Here is a 14862-nt window from a genome sequence, read left to right on the forward strand (position 1 = left end):
ATGTTCAACCAACCGGATGGCCTTTTCTCTTTTGTTGGGACAATCTTTGGCATAGTGGCCTTTTCTCTTGCAGATGAAACATCTGCTTGATTGCTTTCGTTTGAATTCTCTGGAGGAGGAAGATTTCTTTCTGAAGAACCGGTAGGGCTTTCGGGATCTGCGAGGTTTGGATGAAAATTCTGGAGTTTTGAATTTCCGAAAATGCCGTTTTTTCTTTGAACTGCAATCGCAATCCTTTTTCTTGTGGCATTTGATCTGCAAATAAGGCTTTTTGCAAGCACTGCGGAAAGGTTCTTTGTCTTTCAACAGTTCTTTGAAAAACTGTTTTTGCTCGCAAAGTTTGTCAAGACAGGTTTTGGCAAGCTGGAAGATTTTGCCAAGGGAGATGTTGTCTAGGGAAAGATTGGATGCTGTAAGTTGTCTCTGGATGTCAGGTTGGAGTTCTTCGGGGAGGGAAGCCAGAAAGACATGCTTTAATGTCGGCTCATTGAATCCATTAAGCTTATAGAACAGCAGGGACATTCGCTTATAATGGAAGTCAAGATCCTTAGCATTGAGGGAGCAGCATTTCATGTTGAGGTAGTCTCGTCTGGCAGCTTCAAAGACTGCAGAAGGGTCGCCAAGGAATTGATCATGAAGTACAGCAAGAGCACTTGAAACTTCTGGAAGGTCAACAAACTGTAACTGGCGATATTGTCCTAACGAATCAAACCAATCTCTTAGAGCACCCGTAAAACGAGTAGCAAATTCTCTAAGGACTGATTGAGTTGTTGCTCCTGTTCTTAGCATCTGCAGGTCAATCCAGGCAGACATTTCATTGAGTCGGTCACGCCATTTATGAGATGGAAGATCATCAAATGTGAACCATGGACCATTTGACGATTTTTGACTGGGTGGATTGGGCTGGGCTGGAGAAGGTTGGTTTGTGGCAGAAGATTCAGGCATTTCTTCTTCAACTTCGGAGGGAATATCAACATATGGTTCTGTATGAGAGGTTTGGCCTTGATCAGGTTGAGCCATCAGGATTTTGGTAATATCAGCATAGGACTTTTCAGAGTCACTGGTGGATGCTGAAGATTCTGAGTCGGTTTCGGTATGGCTATCTGAAACAGCTAGATTTGAATCAGAAGTTTGATCGTCAGTAGATGAATGGACGACTGCGTGAGCAGTAAATTGGTTCATGGGTTCTTTATCTTTTGATTGGGCAGGGACTGATAAAGGAGCTGGTGGTGAGGTCGGTGTAAAAGTAGGAGATGGTTGGCCAGGGATGGTCAGAGAGGAAGGATGAAGAGGGGGAGGTCGAGGCTGTGGTCTAGGTTTGGGTTTAGGTTTAGGTGGCGGTGGCAAAGGATTGTCTCTGAAAAGAGTATGAGTCATGCCAAATAACTTGGAAGGGTCATATTGTTTAATAGGAGAGAGCATAGAGGCAAAAGGATGGTAAGTTGGACCGATAGAAGGAATAAGAGGTGAACTGGTGAAAAGGGTAGGTCTCTGTTTTTCAGATTCAATCTGAGCAAGTTCAGCTTTTAATCGCCTGATTTCCCTTTCCTTTTGGTCAAATTCGGGACCATTGTATCTGTGGGCTAGCATGGCTCGTAACTCTGAATCGAGTTGGCCAATTCTGGACTGGAGATTTTGGTGGATCTGCTGCATCTGAGCAGAGATGGAGTCAACCTTTGTCTCAAGCTGTTCAGTTCGTAAACTGATTTTCTCAACTTTGGAATTGATATTGACCAAAGTATCATTCTGTGCTCTAGCATTTTGGGTTTGCCAGTTGAGGACTGATTCAAAAGGTTTGGGAGGTTCTAGGTGGCCAGTGGAGGTAATAGGTGAAGGGATAAAGGGTTTGGACACAACATTTCGTTGAGAATCTGTATGGGGTTCCAAAGGAGGAAAGGAAGAAGAGTAATCTGAAGAAGTAGAGGAAAACATCATACAAGCCAGTGGTTGGACGGTAGGTGTTGGGTGTGAGAGTGGTGATGGAATCGCAGATTTGCAATGTTTGGCAATCCATGTGAGTTCTTTTCGGTAGATGGGTAATGGAGCCGGTGGAGGTGGAGGATCTGATGGTGGTTTAGGGTCACAGTGGTGACATGGAACAGGAGGTTTTTTCTTTTTGGGTTTCTTTTTCCTTGTGGTTGCGTAATCATCGTCTTCTTCCCAATCATCCCAGCAGGGACAATTTGGGTCACACATGCCGGAACCAGGGGCATCCCATAGGAAATGGCCATTGTGTTTGGCTGGATAAACAGGGTAGCCTTGAGAATTAAACCCTGTAATGGGCAGATCTTCCTGCGCTGTCTGAACAGCTGTGATCATTGAAGAATAGGTAAAGGAGAGCCTAGGAGGCTCTTGTGGAGCACTGGGGGGTGGTTTAAAAGTCATTCTGACTGTTCCATCATGTCGTCTTTCAAACATGCCGTCAGAGGTCTGAATTGGAGCTGTATTGTTGTGGAACTGTTCATAGTTGGAGATCCATTCAAGAGGCATAAGCTTGATGAGCTCATGACGGGGAATTTGTCGGGGAATCTGGATGATTGTCGGGATCTGGTCAGATTCTGCTAACACCATGAGGGTGTCAGAGTGGTGTTTTGGAGCTGGTAGATCTAAGGCATGATTTTGAAGCCTGTAGACCAGTTGGTGATGTAAAGTGTGTTCACTTATAAGTGCTGAGGCAGTCCTCACCTTAAGTATGCTCTGCACTTGCCTTTTCTAAGGATCCTGTGCATCAGAAAACTTTTGATCATTTCTTATCTGGTTTGGTACCCTGTTTTAGACTAAAGGAAAGTCTGTTTTGGGTTGTATAACCTGAGAAAAATGTTTTAAAGGTTTTTGATTACAGAGGTATATCGGCTGGAAACCCGAGCTTGCGGACTACTGGTCCAAAGAACAGTTTTAACTGTTGTAGTTCTGGTATAACAACGCCACGTACTTCACTTTTCAAACTAAACTACCAAACAAAATTTCATTTAAAAAAAATCACATAAAAAACATAATTCTTTTTCTCTAAAATAAGAGCCAAAAACAATTTTACTTTTACTTTTTCTTTCCTTTTATAATAATACCCTTGTAACAATATTATTGGAGATGTTAATGAAAATAAAAATGATAATTTATTAAATTAGCCAAATTTTTATATTACTATCTTATTTTTAGGATTAATTTTGTAAAAACAAATTCTATAAAATAATTATTAGTAACATTGTTACAAGGATATTAAACATTGCTTTAAGTTGGTTGATGTTGATTTGTTTATAATTAATTATTAACAAGATTGTTGTATAGATACAAAAAATACTAATTCTTTCATACTACTAATTATTGGTTAATTTGTTAAAATTAATTTTTTTAAAAATAAATAAATTAATATCAAGAATATTGTTGCAAGATATTATTGACAAAGCTAAGAAAAATAAGAATAAAAATACAAGGTATTTAACTGTAAGATATTTTGAGATTTTTTTTAACATATAAAAACTAAACAAACACTTAAATCAAAATATATGAACTAAATCAATATTTATTTTTTTTATAAAATTAAAAAAAAGGTACTCGGGGAGTGATTTAAGGTACTTATCTAAACAGTGGTATTTTAAGTTTTCATCAAAAGCGTGGGGATTCGCAAGTAGCTTGTCTTAACTTTTAAAGCACATCTCATCTCATTTGAGTGAAGACCATTGTGAGTTACTGAAAACCATCATTGTTATTGGCAGACTTTCATGGAAGCTGAAATTGGATGCATTTGCTATCAATTTCCTTTCTCCGCAAGTCCTACAATTATTTGTCTTCAAAATTCCTACCATGCTCATACTATATTATTATAGTAGTAATTATAAAAGATCAAATTGTGCTGGTCTCCTTTGCTGCAAATATAATTTATATTTATTTAATATATGTTGATGGTGTTTCGTATTTTCTCAGTGAATTTCCACTCTTTATACAACTAACAGGCGAACATAGTAAGATTCTTAAGTTATGATTTGACTCATTAAACAACAGGTTCTAACTGGTTTAGAAATGTCAAATCAAAGGCCAACAGATTGTTTTTGTTCAATAGATTGTACGTAAGAAATCGTTTAGACCTTCTCCCAAGAAAATTTTAAAAAAACCCACTAAAAATATTAATAAATAAAAATGATAAAAAAGGTAAAAAGTAAAAAAACTAAAACTGAAGTCTTTAGCTTAATCTTGTTGTTTGCTTTAGTACTCCAGTGTAAGATTATATGGGGGCAGAGATTGATGAAATCTTAAACAAGCATCAACCACAGCAAAAAGGACAAATTTGTTCAAAAGATTTTTCGAATTAGTAAGTGATATATAGAGCAATATTTACAATATACAAATCAAAATGATCTCTTCGCACCAAACCAAGTTGGGGAATGGGGACCAGTCAATTAGGACCCCAGCAGCTCAAGTACATGACTGTCCTTAAAGACTCCTCTGATTGCTTGGCCTTGGGGTCTCTCATCAATTTGCTTGAAACCACTGCAGCAGAAGATAAAGAAGAAGAAGAGGAAAGCTTCTTTGATGATTCAGAAACTGATGATCTTATACTGTTCTTGGCATGTTGGTGTAATGATCTGAGCGTGTAGTTCCATCTACAGAACCCTTGATCTTTCATGGCCTCAACTGCTGCAACACTTGCTGCTACCATCCATGCTCTGCTTGTTGAACTCATTCTTAATTTTCTATATATTCTTCAGATGCCCTTCTCTCTTTTGCTCTTTGTGAACTCTTTTAAAAGATCTGCTTTTGCTTTGATGGAGTAAACGATACGCGGGGGTTTCATATTTATATACACTTGGTTAGTGGTTTAGTTGATTGAGCACACAGATGGAAAAAGATGAAATAAACAAAACCAGTGGGCTCTGTCTGGCTAGCGGCAATTATTTGGTAGAGCACAATTACTTTTATGTCCTTACAAAAGCACGAACTAAATGGGGACGAAATGGGGATTTAGGCACTTCGAGACAGAACAATTCTGGTAGCTGAGCTAGCGGTTTCACTTACTAAAATTCAAATTAGCCCGGAGTTTTGGAGTGAAAACCACCTGGGATTTTTGGAAGCCTGGGGAACGTAACTGTCGCTCTGCAGTGAAGTAAACAACTAGATAAAATTGCTTTAATTGTAGATTAGTTGATAAATCTCAAATTTAATATATTATTTTTTATAATTAAAAGTTCATTTAAAAATTGTTATGTTAATTTTTTATCTTTATAACTTTATTTAATTTGTGTAGGGAAATTTCTTGATATTAATTATGGGAAAGTTTATAATAATTATAGGAGTTTTTCTCTTTATGTTAATTTTTGTAAACTTCTCTATACTAATTTAATTATAAAAATTAAATAAAATTATAATTACAAGAAGTTAATTTTTTATAATTATAATTTCATTTAAAAATTATCATCTTATATTTTGAGATTTTTTTTGAATTTAGGCTATTTTTATAATTATAATTTTTTTTTATTTTTTAAAATTTAATAGAATAAAATAGTTTTTAATTCATTTAGTAATAAAATGATAATTTTTAATATCAAAATGATTGAAGGATATAAGTTTAGAAGTAAAGATAGTGTAAAAAATATGTCAAAATTTTATAATAGTTAAATGTATATATGACAAAATAAAAGTGATATAGAGATAATTTTACTTATTATAAAATTAATTTTTGAATTTGTTTCTCCGTGATTCATTCAACATGTTGTGTATGACCTTGTAAATTGGCGAAACTTCCATGCACTGTTATCAATGATAAAATTATTCAGTAGATTATTTTATATCATAATTGCCATCATATTAAAAATAATAATAATACATGGAACGATCATCAGGTGATTATACATTTGTAGTAATTTACAGTTCAGTCAAATTAGAAGGTGACCCATCAACTGGCTTCACTATGGTACTCACATTTGCAATGATTTGTGTGGCGTACTCTTGAGTAGATGCATTATTGCCCGACTTGATTGTGCTACAGAAGCCCATAGCATCAAACTGAATATCTGCATTAAGGATACATGACAAATAATTTTCCCCAAAAATATCAAAGGCTTCAAACTTTAACTTCATTAAATTTAAAATCTTTAAGGGCTTCAAAATCTCTCAAATTTCTGGTTTCAGATGTTTAGGCTTTAATTTTGATACTGTAAGGCTTCAATCTGGATTTGTATGCTTCAATCTTGATTTATGGTTCAATCTTAATTTTATATGCTTTAGTTACGCTTCAATTCTACGCATTGATATTTACTTGTAGCATTAGTAGTATAAAATAAACAACTATTCTTATCGTCTGAATATCCTAAATTAAAGGCAACTGTTACACATTACACATCACACGTCACACATCACACATCCCAAATGCCTTAATAAAACTATCTCATCCTACTCTTATTACTAAATATTCTAAATACATGAGAAAAAAAATAAATCCAACACTAATTAACCAAAATGAATTTTGGTTAATTAGTGCTGGATTTGTATGACGTCATTGCATGTGATCATTATTATTCCGCTACATAAATTTTTCTTCTTCCATCGAGGTACCCATAAACTCACCTTTTGTAACTAAAGCTTTGTCTTGAAATTCAGCAATATGATCCCCTTGAACTCTCTCTTTCCAATTTAAAAAATTCAATACACACACACTAAGAATCTAAACTTAGTATTGTCAATAAATAATAAATAATAAATCAAAAAAATAAACTTATTAGAACTTAGCAAATCTGTCAACATTTCACAGCAAGTAAGAACACACAAATAAACATTATCACCATTCTACTTGGAAAGCATAGGAAAGATTTACTATAAGAAAGCCTTCTACATAAATGATATATGATAAATAAATCAAATGGGACTGCTGAAATAACTGATCAAATCGTGAAATATATCTTGGTCGGTATAAAAAGAAAATTAGCTTTTTGATGTCCTACATTACAAGCTGTTTGGGGTGTAAAGTGTTATGACCAAGCATCTACGAAGCAAAGTCCGTTTGCTCATATTCAAGGAGCCGTCTACTGTTTGCTATGGTATAGCTATACATGGACCGTATGCAAATTTTTTAAGAGTCGTCTGGTACAACTATAAATATAATAACAAACACAAAGAATTAACATGGTTCAACTTTTAATTTACGTCCACAGGCAGAATAAATAAATTTTTTATTAAAATCACAATTATAATTCAATTATGCCTCTCTTCGCTACTTTTTCAGTGCCTCCCCCTCATACTAAGAGAGACATTTATTTTTATAGTCCTCTGCAAATAAAATCCCTTTCTCGCTCAAATTCACCTTAACTCTCCTTTATTTTTTTAGGTTTTTTAGGATTTAAATTATAAGATATTCCTTATCTTTTCATTGATCCTACCTGTGTCGAACTTTAACTAACTTGCTTCTGGACCAAATAATATTCTTCATTATTGACTTTTATTTGACCGGGTTTATTCAACTATAGCCCCTTTTATTTAAACTTAACCTTTTCTATGTGGTCCATGATTTAAATTTAGGTCAAGAACCTCCCATGCGTTAGGGTCTATGACTTATTTTACTATCCCCTATTATTAGAAACCATCATTTTGCTCCCTGTTCTTAGGGAGGAACATGGTTCCTACTCCCTAATAAACATAAGGGCATGGTTTCTACTCCTTAAAGAGCATGACTCTTGCTCTTCATTTTTACTCCTCATTCTTGGAAGCATACTCTCTCAATATGTTCTCTATTATGATTTTCTGTATTTTCTACGACACCTACCATAAAGAGCATGACTCTTTCTCTTCATTCTTGCTCCTAATTCTTGGGAGCATACTCTCTCAATATGCTCTCTATTATGATTTTTTATATTTTCTAAGACACCTACCATGGTCATGCATTATTATTTCCTGGTTTGCTCTGCTGCAAATATAGTTTAATTTATAATATCTTGATGGTTCTTCGTATTTTCTCTGTGCATTTCCACTCTTTATAGGACTAACAGATGAGCATAGAAAGGTTCTTAAGCTTTGATTTGACTCGTTAAACAACTGGGTCTAGCTGATTTAGAAATGTAATCAATAGCCAATAGACTGTTTGTGTTCAATAGATCGTAAGTAAGAAATCCTTCAGACCTTCTCCCAAAAGGGAGAAAAAAAAAACCCATAAAAGTATTAATAAATAAAAATGATATAAAAAATTAAAAGGTAAAATAATTATAATTGAAGTCTTTAGCTTAATCTTGTTGTTTGCTTTAGTACCCCAGTGTAAGATTATACGGGGGCAGAGATTGATGAAATCTTAAACAAGCATCAATCACAGCAAAAAGGACAAAAAATTTTCAAAAGATTTTTCGAATTAGTATGTGATTTATAGAGCAATATTTGCTCTTCTAATGTTACAATATACAAATGAAACTGATCTCTTAGCACCAAACCACGTTGGGGAATGGGGACCAGTCAATTAGGACCCCAGCAGCTCAAGTACACGACTGTCCTTAAAGACTCCTCTGATTGCTTGGCTTGGGGTCTCTCATCAATTTGCTTGAAACCACTGCAGCAGAAGATGAAGAAGAAGAAGAGGAAAGCTTCTTTGATGATTGAGAAACTGATGATCTTATACTGTTCTTGGCTTGTTGGTGTAATGATCTGAGTGTGTAGTTCCATCTACAGAACCCTTGATCTTTCATGGCCTCAACTGCTGCAACACTTGCTGCTACCATCCATGCTCTGCTTGTTGAACTCATTCTTAATTTTCTATATATTCTTCAGATGCCCTTCTCTCTTTTGCTCTTTGTAAGCTCTTGTTAAAGATCTGCTTTTGCTTTGATGGAGTAACCGATATGCCGGGGTTTCTTATTTATATAGACTTGGTTAATGGTTTGGTTGATTGAGCACACAGATGGAAAAAGATAAAATAAACAAAACCACTGGCTGGGGCTAACGGCAATTATTAGGTAGAAGAATACAATTACTTTTATGTCCTTACAAAAGCGCAATTAAGTGGGGACGAAATGGGGATTTAGGCACTTCGGGACAGAGCAATTCTGGTAGCTGAGCTAGCGGTTTCTCTTACTAAAATTCAAATTAGCCCGGAGTTTTGGAGTGAAAACCACCTGGAATTTTTGGAAGCCTGGGGAACGCAACTGTCGCTCTGCAGTGAAGTAAACAACTAGATAAAATTGCTTTAATTGTAGATTAGTTGATAAATCTCAAGTTTAATATATTATTTCATTTAAAAATTATTATGTTAATTTTTTTATCTTTATAATTTTATTTAATTTTTGTAAAAAGGTTTCTTGATATTAATTATGTGAAAGTTTACAATAATTATCGGGAGTTTTTCTCTTTATGTTAACTTTTGTAAACTTCTTTACACTTAACTTAATTATAAAAATTAAATAAAATTCTGATTATAAAAAATTATAATTACAAGAAGTTAATTTTTATAATTATAATTTCATTTAAGAATTATCATCTTATATTTTGAATTTTTTTAATTTAAAGTATTTTTATAATTATAATTTTTTATTTTTTAAAACTTTATAGAATAAAATAATTTTTTAAATCATTAATAAAATAATTATTTTTAATATTAAAGTGGTTGATTGATACAACTTTAAGAACAAATGTAGTGTAAAGAACATGTTAATTTTTTGTAATAGTTAAATATACGTACGGTAAAATAAAAGTGGCAGAGATATTTTTGCTTATTATAAAATTAATTTATTAATTTGTTTCTCCATATGACGTTATAAACTAGCGAAACTTCCAAACACTTTTTAGTTTTTATCAATGACAAAATTATTCAGTAGATTATTTTATATCACAATTGCCATCATATTAAAAAAATAATAATAATACATGGAACGATCATCGGGTCATGTTACATTTATAGTAATTTACAATTCATTTAAATTAGAAGGTGACCCATCAACTGGCTCCACTATGTTGCTCACATTTGCATTGATTTGTGTGGTGTACTCTTTGAGTATTGCCAGACTTGATTGTGCTGCTGAAGCCCATAGCATCAAACTGAATATCTGCATTAACGATACATGACAAATAGTTTTCCCCGAAATTATCAAGTGCTTCAAATTTTAACTTCGTTAAATTTAACATCTTTAAGGGTTTCGAAATCTCTCAAATTTCTGGTTTCAGATGTTTAGGCTTTAATTTTGATACTGTAAGGCTTTAATCTGGATTAGTATTCTTCAATCTTAATTTATGGTTTAATTTTAATTTTATATGCTTAAGTTACGCTTCAGTTCTACGCTTTGGTCTTTGCTTGCAGCATTAGTAGTATAAAACAAACAACTAGTCTTATCGTCTGAAGTGAGAGATCTAAATTAAAGGCAACTCTTACACATTACACATCCCCAATGCCTTAATAAAACTATCTCATCCTACTCTTATTTCTAAATATCCTAAATACATAAGAAAAAAAAAAAAAATCCAGTACTGATGAATTAAATAAGTATTGATAGACAAGTACAAAGTGCACCAATACCAGCATCTTATAGATGCCATCCAGAATTCCTATTCAATCTTTCTATTGCAACCAAAATTCATTTATTGACGTCATTGTGTGTGATCATTATTATTCCGCTAAATAAAATTTTCTTCTTCCATCGAGGTACCCATAAACTCGCTTTTTGTAACCAAAGCTTTCTCTAGAAATTCAGCAATATGATCCCCCTTAAACTGTCTCTTTCCAATTTAAAAAATTCAATAACTTAGTATTATCAATAAATAATAAATAATAAATCAGAAAATAAACTTATTAGAACTTAGCAAATCCCTCAACATTTTACAGCAAGCAAGAACACGCAAATAAACAGTATCACCAGAACACGCAAATAAACAGTATCACCATTCTACTTCCAAAGCATAGGAAAGATTTATCATAAGAAAGCTTTCTACATAATGGGACTGCTCAAGTAACTTATCAAATGGTAAATATATCTTGGTGGGTATAAAAAGGCAATTAGCTTTTAGATGTCCTACATTACAAGCAATATATTTAATTTAAATCTATAAATTCTAAATTCTCAAAGCAATTGTTAAACTATGCAAAATGTAATTCTTCCCCATAAAAGACTTAAAAACCGTAGGATAGTTACTTAAGAAAATATTTAACGGTCAAGGAAAAGAAAATGTCATCAAGCATTTACATTTCAAATCTATAACACAGCTTCAAAGTTTCTCCATCAATGACCATGCGATGACCTGTCATAGTCTAATTTACAAGAGCTCATATGTTGGCAGAGTATGTCATTACAATATATTTTAATACAACAGCCCACCTTAAAAAGAAAAAAAAATTCCAACAGGGCCTCATTTTTTTTTCATTTTAATCTAATTAAATGAATTATTATTACACATTAGTCGAATATAAAAAAGATATTGAATAAAGAAAGATAGAAAGAATCATAACATTATTTAGAGGCCAAAACTTACTTTAAACTTCCAACAACAAAGAACTGCAAGGAAAAAAGAAAAAAAAAATTGGATAGTGAACAGAAAAGTGTATCAAATGTGCCCGAAATAAAAGAGAAATTTTAATAAAACAAAAAAAAAATCTTGAGAAAACGATTTTTTTTTCCCTTTGCATTAATATTTCTGACCAAGGCCAGTGTATCAAGTATGCACAAAATTAAAACTTCTTACAAAGTGGGAGGACTGCAAGAAGTCAACTACAGCATCTAAATAAAAAATTAGAATAGCCAAGTAAAAAGCCATGCATTACCATCCTCTGATTTGTAGGTACCAGTTCTTGCTACAAATCGTATCCAAAAACTCTCATTGAAAGCAAATATGTTTTCAACAAGAAGCTGCTGAAGCTGTTCAAAAAAAAAAAAAAAGAAAAAAAGAAAAAAAGAAAAAAGAAAATAAGGAAAGCCAGTTTATGCAGAAACCTCAACAATAGATGATATTTTCTTTCAAGTGATAGCATCCACACTTACACATTTTCAGAAGGATGAATCAAGGACCCTAATGAGAATATGATGGAATCACACATAACAGTCATAAAATATTCCAAATCCCATAAATAGATACACCAAACGGATACTTATATTTTTAAAGCCCACAGAAATAGTAAATTAAAAAGTCCATGTAAACCAACACCTAGAAAAGAAGAAAAATGAAGAAAAATACCTCATTCATTTACTAAAAAAATACAATGAATTAACTTGAAAAGAAATTAATTACCCACATTTCTTTACATACTTCCGTTAACAAAAGATTCAAAGCAATACCCCTAAGAAAACCTATACCTAAAAGAAAGATACGAGATTTTATCTTTTTATTTTCTTAAGTTTTTTTCGGCTATCAAACGAAAGCTAGGGTTTTTTATTTTTATTTTTATTTAAACAACTAAATTACTTGGAGATAAAAGGATAACAATGAATTGAAGTTGTTGCTTTTATCGCATAAAGAGTTTGCGTTTCCTAAGACAACGTTATAGGAACTCAGTTAATCAAATATAATAAAATTAACTATAGTGGTTACCTTGGTTGGACTTTTTCCAAAAGATACTGTGATCTTTATAATTCCCTTAGAAACTATACTTCCTCTAGCAAATCCATGAAGTGGAGTAGCGTAAGGTTTCAATCGCAATCGTTCCAACTTTATTTGAACAAAGGTTGACATGAATAAAATATCAATCGAACTCTAATTATCAATGAGAATCTGATGGAAGCATTTGTTTATCACAAGGAGGGTGACGATTAAAGGATTACAATTAGGATGATGAACATCTTCGGAGAAGATTATTGGTATATTACGAACACTTGATCCTTGGGATTGATTAGTCAAATTAACCTCAAGACCTTCGGTTTATGTTTTGCTTGGGGTACGGGCTTAATTCTTCCTTAATTTCCCGAGTCTTCCGCAACTAGTCCTTCTCAAATGTAATTGACATCAAATATGTTTTGATCACCGTACCCTTGCTTCTTTCCCTTTCTTTTCCTCAAAGATTATGGTTAATCACTCTTCACTCCATCATTAGCATTTCTTACATACTCTTGTAGTTGTCCTTGTCAAATCAAGCTCTCTATTGTTCCTTAAGCTTAAAACACTCATACCCTTGCTTCTTTCCCTTTCTTTTCCTCAAAGATTATGGTTAATCACTCTTCACTCCATCATTAGCATTTCTTACATACTCTTGTAGTTGTCCTTGTCAAATCAAGCTCTCTATTGTTCCTTAAGCTTAAAACACTCGTAGCTGTTATGTTTATAATCTTTATGGAAATGACAATACTTATTTAGATTGTTTCGGGGTGGATTTGTTCTCATAGGACGTAGGGTTCTAAACAAGGTTGGACTTCTCACCTATATAAGAATTTGCTCCCAGGGAGTATTAAGCATTGTAAAGTTGGTGAATCGAGAGGCTGAACAAGGATGAGTGTCTTAAACTTCAGAGTGTTCCCTAGGACAAAATTGATCTCTCCTTGAAAATTGATCCGATCTACCAGTCTTCCTTCTCACCGACATCTTTTTTTTTCTTTCCTTTACTTGGTTCTCATTTATCTTAATTTTTATTTTGAAATCTTTCTTCAATATTGGCATATTTCTCAACTCTTACAAGCATTTCAAAGTAAAAGGTAAGTGATTTTTTTTAAACTGACCAACATAATTTTCCTATCCTAAGTCTTTCCACAATATCAGAAAGTGCTATGTTACTATGATAACCACTTACTTGGGTGATCTCATTTTATAACCTTCTGATGTAATCTCTCAAGAACTCCCCCTCTCGTTGTTCAACGTCAAGAGTTAGGTCATTGATTTTCCTCATTGTCGAGCATTTTAGAAGTGGGGGGTAAATTCTCTACTCAAATCTCGAAAGGTTGACGGAGTGTGACCTTAACCTTCGAAACCATATTCGTGTTGCTCTTACCAAGGTAAGAGGAAAGGCTCGACGAAGAATTGCTTGTGATGCTCCTTGTAATTTTATAAGGATGTAATACAGTTCTAGATTTCAATAGGGTCCATCTATCTATCATGGGGCTCCATCTGGGTAAATTGAACCTAGATGGATAGTATGTTATCATTATATCAAGAGTAAAGGTGGCTCGAGTTTCACTATTGTATCATCTAGTGATCCAATTTCTCGAACCATTTGCTCAAGTCTCTGCATTCTCTATTGTAATCATCCATCAATTTTCTTCCCTTACTTTAATTATTCTTTAGCCATACTCCCTTAGATCTTCAATGGTTTGAGGAATATCTGAGATAACCTTTATTCAATTCTTCTTAAGATCTCGTTCTAGAGGAGCTAGAATTAATCACATTACCTCTACTTGAGTTCCTTTTTTCTTAGCTTGAGCTTGGAATTGGTTGAACATTCTATTGGTGTTATGAGCCAACTGATCTACTTATTATTGAAATAAAACAACACGAGGTTGTGCTTCGTGTCTGGTGTGCCGATGTGGATTTAGTTAAGGATTTAGAGGAGGATGGGTTATCATCATGTCATCATCCTCCAAATCTCGTTGTCATCTCTTTCGTCGAAAATGAACTTCCTTATCCATAACTGCAACATTCATCCATGTGGTAGGACTTACAGACGAAGCCAATCTGTTGGGAGTAAATTTTATCCTAACTTATTATATGGTAATTCCAACCAAGGATGACTCCCCTTAGGACTGAGCTTCCTTTTTTTTTTCTTTTTATCTTAATTGGCTTTTGAATTTTCTCATAGGAGTCCACTTTCCTAGATAATAAGGATGCTTTTGTCAAGGAAAAAATTAGAGAACCGTCTTGCGGGTGTAAGCCCTTTGATGATAAAGTCAATTATTGATTTTTTAGAAACATGAACTTAGAGAGAGAAAGTTAGAATTTCTCTTCTTGAGTCGATTTTTCTTACATTTCAATGAGAATAGAGGGCATATT

The 14862-nt window shown here is 33.5% G+C and overlaps 1 protein-coding gene and 1 pseudogene across 1 annotated transcript; both read right to left on the minus strand.

Moving 5' to 3' along the window:
• Window positions 1-4279: 4279 nt before the first annotated feature.
• LOC18050834 lies at window positions 4280-4775 on the minus strand. Its single transcript, XM_006447328.2, has one exon. It carries the CDS (start codon window positions 4676-4678, stop codon window positions 4391-4393), a length of 288 nt encoding a protein of 95 aa, XP_006447391.1. The 5' UTR covers window positions 4679-4775; the 3' UTR covers window positions 4280-4390.
• Window positions 4776-8190: 3415 nt separating this feature from the next.
• LOC18050835 lies at window positions 8191-8863 on the minus strand (annotated as a pseudogene).
• Between the last annotated feature and the right edge of the window lie 5999 nt (window positions 8864-14862).

This window comes from Citrus clementina, unplaced genomic scaffold (genome assembly GCF_000493195.1).
Source record: "Citrus clementina cultivar Clemenules unplaced genomic scaffold, Citrus_clementina_v1.0 scaffold_2, whole genome shotgun sequence".
Taxonomy (NCBI): Eukaryota; Viridiplantae; Streptophyta; class Magnoliopsida; order Sapindales; family Rutaceae; genus Citrus; species Citrus x clementina.